Source organism: Erinaceus europaeus, chromosome 13 (assembly GCF_950295315.1).
Source record: "Erinaceus europaeus chromosome 13, mEriEur2.1, whole genome shotgun sequence".
NCBI classification, from domain to species: Eukaryota; Metazoa; Chordata; class Mammalia; order Eulipotyphla; family Erinaceidae; genus Erinaceus; species Erinaceus europaeus.
This window is the reverse complement of record NC_080174.1, coordinates 43,077,982-43,093,114: the sequence shown is the minus strand read 5'-3', so window position 1 is coordinate 43,093,114 and position 15,133 is coordinate 43,077,982. Positions and strand designations below refer to the sequence as shown.

General features: G+C 41.6%; 1 protein-coding gene across 4 annotated transcripts in view; it reads right to left on the bottom strand.

Moving 5' to 3' along the window:
- Positions 1 to 15,133, bottom strand: part of STX12 (syntaxin 12) — a 190,939-nt gene that overhangs the window by 20,398 nt on the left and 155,408 nt on the right. For all 4 annotated transcript variants that reach the window (XM_060205654.1, XM_060205657.1, XM_060205655.1 and 1 more), the window contains 3 exons: positions 10,930 to 10,999; positions 7,732 to 7,831; positions 5,510 to 5,647 (listed from right to left, as the gene is read on the bottom strand). In XM_060205654.1, coding sequence (XP_060061637.1) covers positions 5,510 to 5,647; positions 7,732 to 7,831; positions 10,930 to 10,999 — 308 coding nt within the window. The remainder of the gene's footprint in view (positions 1 to 5,509; positions 5,648 to 7,731; positions 7,832 to 10,929; positions 11,000 to 15,133) is intronic.

Below are 15,133 nucleotides of genomic sequence, written 5' to 3'. Positions count from 1 at the left end.
TCTCTCCCCCTCTCTGTCTTCCCCTCTTCTCTCCATTTCACTGTGTCCTATCTAACAATGACATCAATAACAACAATAAAAAACAAGGGCAACAAAAGGGAAAATTGAAAAAAAAAAAAAAAAAACACCATCTTAAAAAAAAAAGTTTCTTGAGGGTCCAGGCAGTGGCAAAACCAATTAAGTGCACACATTACAGTGCACAAGGACCCAGGTTCAAGCCCCTGGTCCCACCTGTAGGGGGAAAACTTCACAAGTGGTAAAGCAGGACTGCAAGTCTCCTTCTCTCTCTTGCTCTCTACCTCCTCCTCCTCTCTCAATTTCTCTTAGTTTCTATATCCAATAGTAAATAAATAAAAATATTTAAAAGACTTTTCTCATAAAACCAAAGATAACATGTCACTTTTTCATATTACCTAATAAAGTATATCAATGTTTGGACAACCTGTGTAACTTAGGAAACTAGTGATTTTTCCAAATGACAAATACATGCTGTTACAAATATCATGCATGAGGACCAGATGGCGGTGCACCTGGTTGAGCACACATGTTACACTATGCAAGGACCCAGGTTTGAGCCCCCAGGCCCCACTTGCAGGGAAAAGCTTTGTGAGTGGTGAAGCAGTGCTGCAGGTGTCTCTTTCCCTCTGTATCTCCCCCCTCCATCTCAATTTCTGGTTGTCTCTATACAATAAATAAAGATAATATTACAATTTTTTTAAATTTTTCAATTTTTAAAAAATTATTTGGTGTACTTGTAATAAACAGAGAGGGACAGGAGCATAGAGGGAGAGAGGGGAGAGACACCACAGCACCACTTCACTGCTCATGAAGCTTCCCCTCTGCCTGGTGCTCCCATGTAGTTCTGGCAGTTCAGACTCAAATCCTTGGGTATGGTAAACCATGTGCTCTACTGGTGAGCTACATATCTTGGTCCCAGGAATTCTTCTTCTTTTTTTTTTTTAAAGAGATCACTGCTCAGCTCTGGCTTATGGTGGTGTGTGGGGATTGAACCTGGAACTTTGGAGCCTCGGGTATGAGTCTCTTTGCATAACCATTATGCTATCTACCCCCACCCTCAGAAATTCTTAATATATTCTATAATTATGGATACTATTTACCTGCCCATAATTTTTTTAAAGAGCTCTGCTTAGCTCTGGTTATTGTGCTAACAGAGGTTAACCTTGGGACCTCTCATGTCTGATGCATGAAAATATGCTACATAAGCCAGCATTAGGTTTTTTTTTTTTAATTAACTTAATAATGATTGACAAGATTGTAAGATAAGAGGGATACAATTCTCACCACCAGAATTCTATATCCCACCCCCTTCATTAGAAGTTTTCCTGTTCTTTATCCCTCTGGAAGTATGGGTCCAGGATCATTATGGGGTGCAGAAGGAAGGAGGTTGGGCTTCTGTAATTGTTTATCTGTTGGATATGGGCTTTGGTTGGTCGATGCATAACCCCAGTCTGTTTCTTTTTTCTTTTTTTTACCAGAGCACTGCTCAGCTCTGGCTTATGGTGGTGTGGGGGGCGGGGATTCAGCCTGGAACTTTGAAGTGTCGGGTATGAGTTTCTTTATATAACCATTATGCTATCTATGCTCCCTCCCTAAGAAATGCGTTTTTAGGTGACTTCATTGTTGTGCAAATGTTATAGAGTAGAATTACACAAACGTAGGTGGTAGTGTCTACTACACACTTAAGTGACTTAGCATGGCCTATTAGAACCACAGTCTTGATGATGGTATCTCACTGACTGAAATGTTGCTAAGCACACATGACTGCACAAGTATCCATGAAAAGGCAGCTTTTGTGCTCTTTAATACTCAGCATATCTCCATAGGTTTTCAATTTTTCTTAGTCTTTGATCTTACTAGTTTGATACTTTGGGAAGCTGCATTGTTAATGTTATAGAGTAAGTGTTAATTATTTTTTTCCAAGAAAGCTATTTCACCAGCCCTTAAAGATTATTTATATATTTGTCCCCACTTGCAGGGGAAAGCTTCACGAGTGGTGAAGCAGTGCTGTGTCTTGTGTCTCTGTCTTTCTCCCTCTCTAGCATCCCCTTCCCTCTCGATATCTGGCTGTCTCTATCCAATAAAAAAATAAAAATAAAAAATTATTTAGGGGTGGGGGTAGGTAGCATAATGGTTATGCAAAGAGACTCTCATGCCTGAGGTTCCAAAGTCCCAGGTTCAATCCCCTGCACCACCATTAAAAAAAAAAAAAAAGAAGGGAGTCGGGCGGTAGCGCAGTGGGTTAAGCGCACATGGCAAGAAGCACAAGGACCAGCTGAAGGATCCCGGTTCGAGTCCCCGGCTCCACACCTGTAGGGGAGTCCCTTCACAGGCGGTGAAGCAAGTCTACAGGTGTCTATCTTTCTCTCTCCCTCTCTGTCTTCCCCTCCTCTCTCCATTTCTCTCTGTCCTATCCAACAACAATGACATCAACAACAATAACTACAATAAAATAACAAGGGCAACAAAAGGGAGTAAATATATATATGTATATATAAAAGAAGTACCATTTAAAAATAATAATATAATAAAAAAAGATTACTTATGTATTTAACAAAAGATGGAACCAGAACATCATTCTGGCATATGCAGTGCAGGGATCAAACTCTGGATCTCATGATTACAATTCCTATGCACTATCAGTGTCACTTCTTAGCCAGGAATATTTACTTCTTCTTTTCACTAGTTCAAATGGTCTATTCTGCTAAGTCCCAGAAACAAATATACTCTTGTCATCACAGTGGCTTCAGAGCTCCTAGTGTCCCTTTACTTTTTTACAAAATTATGGGGCCGGGTGGTAGGACACCTGGTTGAGCACACGTTATAATGCACAAGGACCCAGGTTCAAGCCCCTGGTCCCCACCTGCAGTAGAAAGGAAAGCTTTCTACATCACGGTGAAGCAGTGATGTAGGTGTGTCTCTGTCTCTCTCCCTATCACTCCCTTCCCTCTCAATTTCTGGCTATCTCTACCTAATAAATAAAGATAAAAGATAATAAAAAACTGTTTGTGGTTCAGAAGATGGCATAGTGGATAAAGCATTGGAATCTTAAGCATGAGGTCTTGAGTTCAATCTCTACAACACAGGTACTAGAGTGATGTCTGGTTCTTTCTCTCTCTCTCCACCTATCTTTCACATTAATAAATATTTTAAAAGAATTATAAGGTAATAGAGTATAATTCTACACTGTTCCCACCACCAGAGTTCTGTGTCCCTATCCCCTCCATTGGAAACTGCAGTAGTTCTCCCAAGCTCATAGATATGGGTTGACTTTGAATTTTTTTTTTTTTCCTCCAGGGTTATTGCTGGGGCTCAGTGCCTGCACCATGAATCCACTGCTTCTTGAGGCCATTTTTTCCCCTTTTGTTGTAGCCTTGTTGTGGTTATTATTGTTATTGTTGATGTCATTCGTTGTTGGATAGGACAGAAAGAAATCGAGAGAGGAGGGGAAGACAGAAAGAAGGAGAGAAAGACACCTGAAGACCTGCTTCACTGCTTGTGAAGCGACTCCCCTGCAGGTGGGGAGCAGGGGCTCAAACCGGTATCCTTATGCTGGTCCTTGCGCTGGCGTCACGTGTGCTTAACCCACTACTGGCTACTGCCCGATCCCCCAATTTTTTTTTTTTTAACATCAGAGCACTGCTCAACTCTGGCTTATGGTGGTGTGGGGGACTGAACCTATGACTAGAGCCTCAGGCACAAGAGTGTCTTTGCAAACCATTATGATATCTACCCCCATCCTGATATGAGCTGACTTTGAATCTATCACTATCAATCTCTATATTATTTATTTATTTTTTGCCCATTTTTCCCCCCTCTGGTCCTGCTTTCACTTCATTTCTAAGTCATATCTACACCTATTATTACTTCCGAGTGTCCTTCCTCTCTTCCTTTTCTCTCTCAGATAAGAGAAAACGAGCCTCACTTCTCTGGAGTTTTCCAGATTCGCCTTCTTTTCAGTGATAGTATAAAAACAAGATTCTTGGGAGTCGGGCAGTAGCGCAGCGGTTAAGTTCATGTGGTGCAAAGCCCAAGGACTAGCGTTAAGGACCCCGGTTCGAGCCCCCAGCTCCCCACCTGCAGGGGAGTCGCTTCACAGGCGGTGAAGCAGGTCTGCAGGTGTCAAAAAAAAAAAAAAGATTCTTGGTGACAGATGCTTTGGGGCCTGGTGAAACTGGGGTTCAGAGCCCTCTGTGATCTTTTATTCTTTCCAGAGAGAGGGAAAGAGGGAGAAAGATTACAAAGACCACATAGTACTGAAGCTTCCCTCAATATGTCATGTGCCAGACTGGAACATGACAAACCAGCCATATTATCCAGGTGAGCCCGCTCCTCCTCCCCTTTTTTTTCCCCCTAAACCAGAGCAATGCTCAGCTCTGGCTTATGCTGGTACTGGGTATTTAATTTGGGACCTCTGGTGTCTCAGGCATGTAAGTCTTTTTGTATAACCATTCTGCTTTCTAATCCTCTAGCCCCACCTTTAAAAATTAAAAATATAAGGGGGGGGTTGGGCGGTAGCACAGCAGGTTAAGTGCACATGGTGCAACGCCCAAGGATCCTGGTTCAAGCCCCCAGCTCCCCACCTGCAAGGGGGTCGTTTCACAAGCAGTGAAGCAGGTCTGCAGGTGTATTTCTCTCCCCTTCTCTGTCTCCCCTCCTCTCTGTCCTATCTGGCAACAATGACATCAATAACAACAACAATAATAACCATAATAATGATAAAAACAAGGGCAACAAAAAGGAAAATAAATAAAAAATATATTTTTAAAAATTAAATGTAAGGGTTTAGCAAGACAGTTCATCTATATGGCATAACCGCTTTGTTATGCATAACCACATAATATCCAGATTCGTGTTCAGTCCTCACCATACTAAAGAAAGCTTCAGTGCTGTGATGTCTTTTCCTCTGTCTCTCTGTCTATCTGAAAAAGTCACTTTGGAATACTGAAACCCCAGTAATGATAGGACAAAAGAAAACACACACACACACACACACACACACACACACACACACACACCAGTATAACAATAAAAAAAAAAGAACATTACAAAGTTTTACCTGCTACTTTTGTTTTTCATCTTGATATATATTTCTTTCTGACCATATGCATACTTAAAAAAAAAAGACAGTACCAATCTGGAATTCCATCTCATTTATGGTGTTGGGGCCTCATACATGATGTCACTGCTCCTAGGCAGGCTATTGCACTCTTTTTATTTCAGATACGTATAAAGCGGGAAAGATACCACAGCACCACTACATCATGCTCGTATGGGGTGTTAGGACTCAAACCCAAGGCTTTGCGCATGCTAAAACAAGCATTCTACTGGGTAAGCTAACTCCTAGCATCCAAATCTGGCATTTTCATTGCGGTTAATGCCTATGCTTATTATTTGGGGAGATAGTAAATAAAAGCTAATGATCAAAGAAAAATAACAACTTGGGAAAGATTATCCTTCAGTTGCAAAGATCTTTTGGTAGTAAACTCACAGAAAGACGAGACCCAGCTCTTGCTCTGGCAATGCTCTCCTTTTCCTTTTCAGATACCCGTCTCTGCACAGCCTGGAAACTGTTTAAAGCTGCAGAGAAGTCATTCATGAGGCGTTCCTTCTGAAGTTTCTGCTGGCGCTAAAAAAAATTAAACAGAACTTGAAATTTCACATTAAAACTCAGAATCGTTTGGTTTTAATTTCAGTTAAAATCAAAATTATACTCCCCAAAGATTTTCAACTACGAAAATAACTATGAAATTCTTAAAATAATGAATTTGCTCTTTTTCAGCGTTAAGCTCCTATAGACTTTTTCAGTGTTAACCCTATAGACTAAGTCAAAACACTACACCTAAGAATAACACTTGTTTTTTTTTTATTTTTATAAAAAATTTTAATTAATATTTTTTGTATTATCTTTATTTATTGGATAGACAGAGCCAGAAATCAAGAGGGATGGGGGAGACAGAGAGGGAGAGAGACAGAGAGACACCTTCTTCTTCTTCTAGCGTTTGCCCTTCTTCTGTAGCCCGTCAACAGCGTCAGGTTGAGCCTGATGTAAAGTTTCGAGAGAGACACCTGCAGCCCTGCTTCACCACTTGTGAAGCTTTCCCCCTACAGGTGGGTATCAGGGTCTTGAACTTGGGTCCTTGTGCACTTTAAAGTGAGCGCTTAACTAGGTGCGCCACCACCCCTCCCTTCTTTTAAGTAACTAGAGCACTGCTCAGCTCTGGCTTAAGGATAGCACTTCTTTATCATAGCTACTTTGTAGCCGACAACAAAGCAACTAGTCTCAGTTCCTCTTTAGTGTAAGGAGGTTGTGAGAAATGTTAAACTAACAATTTGATGAGAACCTTAATAAGAATATGACATCTTGACAGGTACCATAGGTATACACAGACAAAAGTTTCATGAAACAATACTTACCCTTAAAATGCACAATACACAAATACCAAATGAGCTCACTTGAAGGTGGGACTTAGGAAATAGGGACTGGGTGGGAAAACACAAAGCAAACTTTGGACTAGGCATGGTGTACTGCAACTAGGTTGCTTCCACTTTTGGCTATTGTGAATAATACAGCTATGAATGCAGGGGTGACTATATCCCTTCTGATTAGTATCTGAAAGGCCTTTAGGTAAAAACGTAAGAGTGGTATTGCTGGATCATAAGGTAATTCCTTTTTTTTTTTGCCTCTAGGGTTGCTGGGCACAAGGGCCAGCTTAAGGATCCTGGTTCAAGGCCCCAGCTCCCTACCTGTGGGGGTAGTCACTTCACAAGTGGTGAAGCAGGTCTGCAGTTGTCTTTCTTTCCCCCTCTCTATCTTTCCCTCATCTCTCGATTTCTCTGTCCTATTCAACAACAGCAATGGCAACAACAATAGCGCCAACAAAATGGGAAAAAATAGTCTCCAGGAGCAGTGGATTTGCAGTGCAGGCACCAAGCCCCAGCAATAACCCTGGAGGCAAGGGAAAAAAAAGAAAGGAAGGAAGGAAGGAAGGAAGGAAGGAAGGAAAGACATGATGACTTATTAAGGAAATAAAGGGTTCCTGGAGGTGGGTGGGGGGCATGTGTTTCTCTTCTTTTTTTGCCACCATGGTTATCACTGGGTTTGATGTCTGCATGATGACACCACTGCTCCCAGTGGCCTTTATTTTTTCGGGGGGGGGGGGAGGCTTCATTTCTCTTAGAAAGACACAAGAGAATAAAGAGAGAGAGAAAGAAAGATATACTTGTGGTACTGCTCCACCGTTCATGAAGTTTCTCTTCTGCAGACAGAGGCCAGGGACTGGAACCTAGATCTTCATACATGCTGACATGTGCACTCTACAGGGTGCATTAGCATCTGGCCCCCAGAAATGTGTTTCTAAAGGATTTTAGTGACCACTGAATAAAATTACTTCAAATTATAAATCTTTCTCCCCTGAATATTCTCTCAATCTGACTTACAAAGGGACACAAATGTGACTGTAAAATATAGTAACAGCAGCATCACATATAAAGTATTCATCAAATGCCATATAGTTTGCTAGATCTGGTACACACATTCCTTCAACTGTCACAACAGGCACAACATCCCTAATTTTACAGATATGAAAACTGAAGTTCAGAGAACGTCTATCTATCGACAAACACCAAGCTATTTTTGTTTCATACTCTGTCCTTTCTTTAAAACAAGTCATTTCCTATTAAAAGAACAAAAATGCCCCAGAAATTACCAACCTGTTCTGAAGTAGATAAGGGGAGGGGTAGGGACCCTAGTTCCTTCAGCAATTCATTCGTTTCCTTTGCAAGCTGATTTGTTGAATGTTGTAACTGCTGCCTAAAAGAGAAAAGACATGTTTCATATTCACATCCCTCAAGAGTTGTTACAGTTATTGTCATTTTATCCTCAGACAATGTAGATTAAAAGACAACACTTGAAGGAATGGGTTTCTAGATACCCAGTTTCACAAAATAGTACAACTACCCAGTTAAACTCACTCAAAAGATTCTTCAGGGGGCTTCACACCTGCAGGGGGGGGTTGCTTCACAAGCGGTGAAGCAGGTCTTTCTCCCCCCCCCCCCCCCGCTCCCTCCCCCGGTCTTCCCCTTCTCTTTCAATTTCTCTCTGTCCTAATCAATAACAACAGCAGCAGCAGTAACAACAACAATGGGAAAAAGATGGCTAGCCAGGGGCAGTGGATTTGTAGTGCAGGTACTGAGCCCCAGTGATAACCCTGGAGGCAAAAAAAAAAAAAAAAAGATTCTTCATATTACTCAATAAAGTGTGCTAGGGGAAGCTCAGATCAAGAACTTGTAACAATTTGGTGAGGAAAAAAAAAGTCTAGCAGCAGTATCAGAGAAACTGCCAGCCACATCTAGCTTTAATAGTTTTTATCACAATAAACTCCCACATAACTCCCACACTGAACTGCCCAGGAGTTCTGCATGGTTGCCGTCTGTCACAGTCCACCGGTTAGAGACAGAATGCAGGTACCAACGGTATCAAAAGCACAGTTTCTACCCTAGAGGATAAACTCCAAATTCTATTCTCACATTCTTATTCAAAGTTAGTAATTTTCAAATTTATTCTTAGATTGTTACCATGCTTTATGCTTTTTTTTTATAATTGTCTCCAAATCCAAGATCTATACTCAATGTAAAACATACTTGAGTAAAGAAGGCTCAAAGAGGAAAACGTAATATATTAAGTATGTAGTAGGTTAAAAAAAAAAAGTTCTTCTAGCCATGGCTTATTTACTCTCCGGACATTTGTATAAACATTTCTTTTTTTTTAATTTATTTTTTATTTAAGAAAGGAGACATTAACAAAACCATAGGATAGAAGGGGTACAACTCCACACAATTCCCGCCACCCAATCTCCATATCCCATCCCCTCCCCTGATAGCTTTCCCATTCCCTCTGGGAGCATGGACCCAGGGTCATTGTGGGTGCAGAAGGTGGAAGGTCTGGCTTCTGTAATTGCTTCCCCGCTGAACATGGAAAACATTTATTTTCTTTTTTACTGTAACAGAGTCTCCAATATTAGAAAACAAGGAGTCAATCAAGAGTCTAACTCCCAGGTAGTACAAACACATTCAGAAATATGCTGCTCAAAGTAGTAAAAGTGCTCAAAAGTAGTAAATCAGTCTTTCACTTTGCAATGTCTAGGACAGGAAATAAGAATATTGCTCAGGGGAGTTGGGCGGTAGCAAAACGGGTTAAGTGCACGTGGCTCAAAGCGCAAGGACCAGCTGAAGCATCCTGGTTTGAGCCACCAACTCCCCACTTGTAGGGGAGTCGCTTCACAAGAGGTGAAGCAGGTCTGCAGGTGTCTGTCTTTCTCTCCTCCTCTCTGTCTTCCCCTCCTCTCTCCATTTCTCTCTGTCCTATCCAACAATGATGACAACAATAATAATAATTACAACAATAAAGCAACAAGGTCAACAAAACAGAATAAATAAACTTTAAAAAAAAGGACATGGTGAAAAGTACCATGAGGAGCCTTGCAGGTGATGCAATGAGTAGGGCATTGACCTTGGAAGCATGAGGTCATGAGTTCAGCCTCTGGAATCCCATGTGCTGTAGTGGCACTCTGGTTCTCTCTCTCCCTTGTGTTTGATCTTATATAAATAAGCCCTTTTTGAAAAATTTGGTTTAAAAACCATCACAAGTCTCTACTATCAACTGGTTCTCTCCCTCATATTCTACTAGGGTCACCCTGAACAATTAAAAATATTTTGTATATCTGGGAATCCAACTATAATAATTGAGTCCTGTAGATAATAAAAAATCCTATGTCAATAACAGGGTTCATTAGGCAGTATATAGTTTAAGAATAGTAGGGGAAGCGGACCAAGTGGTGGGGCATGTGGTTAAGTGCATACATTACAGTGCACATGGACCTAGGACCCTGGTTCAAACTCCTGGAGGGGGAAAGCTTTATGAGTGGTGAAGCAGGGCTGCAGGTGTCTTTTTTCTAAATATTTATTTATTCCCTTTTGTTGCCCTTGTTGTTTTTTTATTATTGTTGTTGTTATTGATGTCGTTGTTAGGTAGGACAGAGAGAAATGGAGAGAGGAGGGGAAGACAGAGATGGGGAGAGAAAGATAGACACCTGCAGACCTGCTTCACTGCTTGTGAAGTGACCCCCTGCAGGTGGGGAGCTGGGGCTTAAGCTGGGATCCTTACTCAGGTCCTTGTGCTTCTTGCCATGTGTGCTTAACCCACTGCACTACCACCCAACTCCCCTTTGCAGGTGTCTTTCTTTCTCTCTCCTTCTATCTAATAATAAAATAAAATAACTAAAAAAGAAAAAAGAAAAAAAGAATGTTAGGGGATGGCCGGGGGAGACAGTATAATGGTTATACAAAAAGACTCTCATGTCTGAGGCTCCAAAGTCCCAGGTTCAACCCTTCACACCATTATAAACCATTGAACAATTTTGGTAAAAAAAAAGGAGGGGGAAAGAAGGGAAAGAGAAGAAGGAAGAGAAGGTGGAAAGGAAGGAAAGGGAAAGGGGAGAGAAATAGTATGATGTGTTAAAACACAGAATTTGTATGTCAGAGATCCCAGGTTCAATCTCTTCCACCACTACAGGTCAGAGTCTAGTAGCTGGTCTTTGTCTCACAAAAATAAATACATCTTTTTTTAAATTTTAAAGAGGGAGAGAGAGAGAGAGAGAACAGTAGGGTTCTCTCTTCCCAATTTTTTTCTGCTAAACTGCACAAGAATAAAAAAGAGCCAGAGCTCAAAGACTTAAGAGTAGTAGTTAAGATTAAACCTACCAATATATTTGTGACTCTTCTAGAGATTCAGCTATTACCACCTCTCCTTCTGACCTCATATATCTGAAATCTACACTGCGTACAGCAAGGAGCTTAAGTGTATCCTCACAGGGTCTTCCCCAAAACTAATCTTATTATGAAGGTACTCACAGATTTTCCTGTAGCTTGCTTGAATCCTGCTTAGTTCCCAGTTGGCTCATCAAATTCTTTATCTGAGCAGCTAGGGAGAATGGAAAGAAAGAAGACTTACTTTAAAAAAATGTATTCATTATGAGCACTTTACTTCTTAAATCACTGGTCTCTCTCCATATCCTGAACATACAACTAATAAGGCAATAAAAAGCATGCTATGGTGAAAACTTTGGCAAATGCATTCCTTTTAAAACACAATACAAGGTTTGCCTTTCTCCTCTAGAATAACTATGTCACTAGACAGAAAGTGGTGGTTTTGTTCACAATCCTCAAAGACTTCAAAATGTTCTTTTTTTTTTTTTTTTTTCTCCTCCAGGGTTATTGCTGGGCTCGGTGCCTGCACCATGAATCCACCGCTCCTAGAGGCCATTTTTTCCCCCTTTTTGTTGCCCTAGTTGTTGCAGCCTCGTTGCGGTTATTATTGCCATTGTTGACGTTGCTTTGTTGTTGGATAGGACAGAGAGAAATGGAGAGAGGAGGGGAAGACAGAGAGGGGGAAAGATAGACACCTGCAGACCTGCTTCACCGCCTGTGAAGTGACCCCCCCCCCCCCCCGCAGGTGGGGAGCCGGGGGCTCGAACCGGGATCCTTCCACTGGTCCTTGCGCTTTGTCCACATGCGCTTAACCCGCTGTGCTACCGCCCGGCTCCCAACTTCAAAATGTTCTTAATTTCCCATGGTACTGGCTAAAATTTCTCTTACCTATGGAAGAGCCTTGATACCAAATCCATAACAATAAAACTTAAATCCACCAATATGCAATGATTTTTCTACAACGAACAACTTTTGAGAGGCAATACACATTTAATACAAGTCATAGGTGATTAAACACCTCTGAGCTAGATACTGTATTAGAATATATATATAATTTTTATGGTCATCACCAGGGCTTCGCTGCTTTACAATGACTTTTCAGAGAAAGAGACCCAGATAGAAAGACTAGCAGAGAAATGTATAAGAACTGGGCAGGCGGTGGTGCATCTGGTTAAACACATATATTACAGTGCTCAAGGACCTAGGTTCAAGCCCTTGATCCCTACCTGCAGGGGGAAAGCTTCATAAGTGGTGAAGCAGGGTTGCAGGTGTCTCTGACTCTACATGTCTCCACCTTCCCTCGTGATTTCTAGCTGTCTCTATCCAATAAATAAAATGAAATAAGGGAGTCGGGCGGTGGCACAGCGGGTTAAGTACATGTGATGCAAAGTGCAAAGACTGGTGTAAGGATCCCAGTTCCAGCCCCCGGCTCCCCACCTGCAGGGGAGTCGCTTCACAGGTGGTGAAGCAGGTCTGCAGGTGTCTGTCTTTCTCTCCCCCTCTCTGTCTTCCCCTCCTCTCTCCATTTCTCTCTGTCCTATCCAACAACAATGACATCAATAACCACAACAATGTTAAACAAGGGCAGCAAAAGGGAAAATAAATAAATAAATATAAAACAATAAAAAAATAAAATGAAATAAATTTTTAAAATTAAAAAAAAAAAGAAAGGTATAAGAACCACAGTACTGAAGCTTCCTTCAATGTGGTGCGGTCAAAAAGTTTATTTATAGTTATTTATTTTGCCTCCAGGGCTATCACTGGGACTCAGTGCCTGCACCATGAATCCACTGCTCCTGGAGGCCACCCTTTCCCCTTTGTTGCCCTTGTTGTTTATAGCTGCCATTGTTAATTACTGTTGTTGTTATTGCTGTTGTTACCATTGGACAGGACCAAGAGATACCAAGAGAGGAGGGGAAGACAGAGGGGGAGAGAGAGATAGACAACTGCAGACCTGCTTCACTGCCTGTAAAGTGACACTCTTGCAAGTGGGGAGCCCGGGGATTGAACTGGGATCCCTATGCCAATTCTTGTGCTTCATACCATTTGCACTAAACTTGCTGTGCCACCCCCCCCCCAGCCCCGTTTTTTTTTTTTAATTTAAGATTTTATTTATTTATTTATTTATTTATGAGAGGAGAAAGAAAACCAGAGCCTCCTTCTGGCACAAGTGTTGCTGGGGATTGAACTCAGGATCTCATGTTTAAGAACTCATTACTGCAACTTTTAGGCCACCAGCTTACTTAATTTTACAACAGTCTGAATTAGATGAATCTTCATTTTACAGCTAAGGGAATATATTTATAGAACTATCTTGGGGTATGCAATAAATAACCAGGGCAAAAAACTTTTATTCCAGGTACATTAGACTCCAGTGCCTGTGTTTCTTCAACTACACTTTTTTTTTTCCTTTAAGATTTAAAAAAATTATTTATGAGAAAGATAGGAGGAGAAAGAACCAGACATCACTCTGGCACATGTGCTGTCGGGGATCAAACTCAGGACCTCATGCTTGAGAGTCCAAAGCTTTGTCACTGCGCCACCTCTCGCACCACGCAACTACACTCTTTATAGACAAATACAGTTTTGCTTTGATAACTTAACTGTCCTCTCTTCTCCTTTCCTATCCCCCCCCCCCTTTTTTTGTCACCAGGGTTATTGCTGGGGCTTGGTGCCTACACTACAAATTCAGTGCCCCTGGCAGCCATTTTCCCCTTCTCCCCTATTTTATCCAATGGACAGAGAAATCAAAGAGGGGAGGAGGAGACAGAGAGGGAAAAAGATAGAAACTAGCAGTGAGTCAGGTAAGCGCACGTAGAGCAAAGCACAAGGACCAGCATAAGGATCCCGGTTCGAGTCCCCAGCTCCTCACCTGAAGGGGAGTCGCTTCACAGGCAGTGAAGCAGGTCTGCAGGTGTCTATCTTTCCCTCTCTCTGTCTTCCTCTCTTCTCTCTGTCCTATCCAACAACGACATCAATAACAACAACAATAATAACTACAACAACAATAAAAAGACAAGGGCAACAAAAGGGAAAATAAATTAAAAATTAAAAAAAAACATTTAAAAAAGACACTTGCAGGTCTGCTTCACCACTCATGAAGCATCCTGGGTGCAGGTGGAGAGTGATGCAGGTGGGGAGCGGGGACTTCACTGAACCCAGATTCTTCCACATAGTACAATGTGTGTTTAACTGGGTGTGCCACCACAGTGCGCGCGCGCGCGCGCGCGCGCGCGCGCACACACACACACACACACACACACACACACACACACACACACACACACACACCCCTATTTTTCTTACCAGAGGACTGCAGCTTATGGAGGTGCTGGGGTTTGAACCTGAGACCTTTGGAGCCTTTGGTATAAAAAGTCTTTTTTGCACAGCAATTATGCTCCCCAGACCTCATATAACTTTACTACTTCTTAGACACTTTGTTACGATTAGGAATGGTGAGGCCAGGTAGTGGCACACTTGGTTAAGCGTACATGTTACAATGCATAAGGACCCAGGTTCGAGCCCCCAGTCCCCACCTGCAGGGAGACAGCTTCACAAGTGGTGAAGCAGTGGTGCAGGTGTCTGTTTCTCACTCTCTCTATCCCTCCCTTCCCTCTCAATTTCTGATTGTCTCTATCCAATAAATAAATAAAGATAATACAAAATTTTTTTTAAAAAAAGGAATGGTCATGATTGAATTCTAGATATTTAAGTCCCTAGTCACAGATTAGGAAGACAGAAGCCCAGAAGAATTAATGATCTTTCAATGAGGATCCTATCTGCCTCAGAATCTGAATATCCCTAACCTTCACTACTTTTTGCAACATAAATAGAGTCTTTTCTTTTGTATTCTGGTTTCTATTCAGTATTTTCTTTTTTCTGGTTGGCAGACAGAGTAAAGAGATTAATTTAGTTAATCATGGCATTATGTAGTATTATTTTGTTTGCCTACTGTCTTTCTAAGAACATCCATTATCTTCTGTACAAAACACAATCGAGTGCCCTATGTCCAAAGAAACATGATTATCTTCACTTATTTTTTTTTTTAAATTTGATTGATGGAGGCCAGGTGGTGGCACACCCGGTTAAGTGTTTATGTATATATATAATTTTATTTTACTTTTATTCATTATTAGATAGAGGCAGATAGAAATTGAGGGGAGGGATAGAGAGGGGAAGAGACAGAGAGACACCTGCAGCTCTAATTCACCACCCGTGAAGCTTTCCTCCTGCAGGTGCAGTTAAGTGCACATATTACCAAGCTCAAGGACCTAGTTCCAGCCTCTGCTTCTCACCTGTAGCAGGGATACTTCACAAGTGGTGAAACAGGACTGCAGGTGTTTAACTT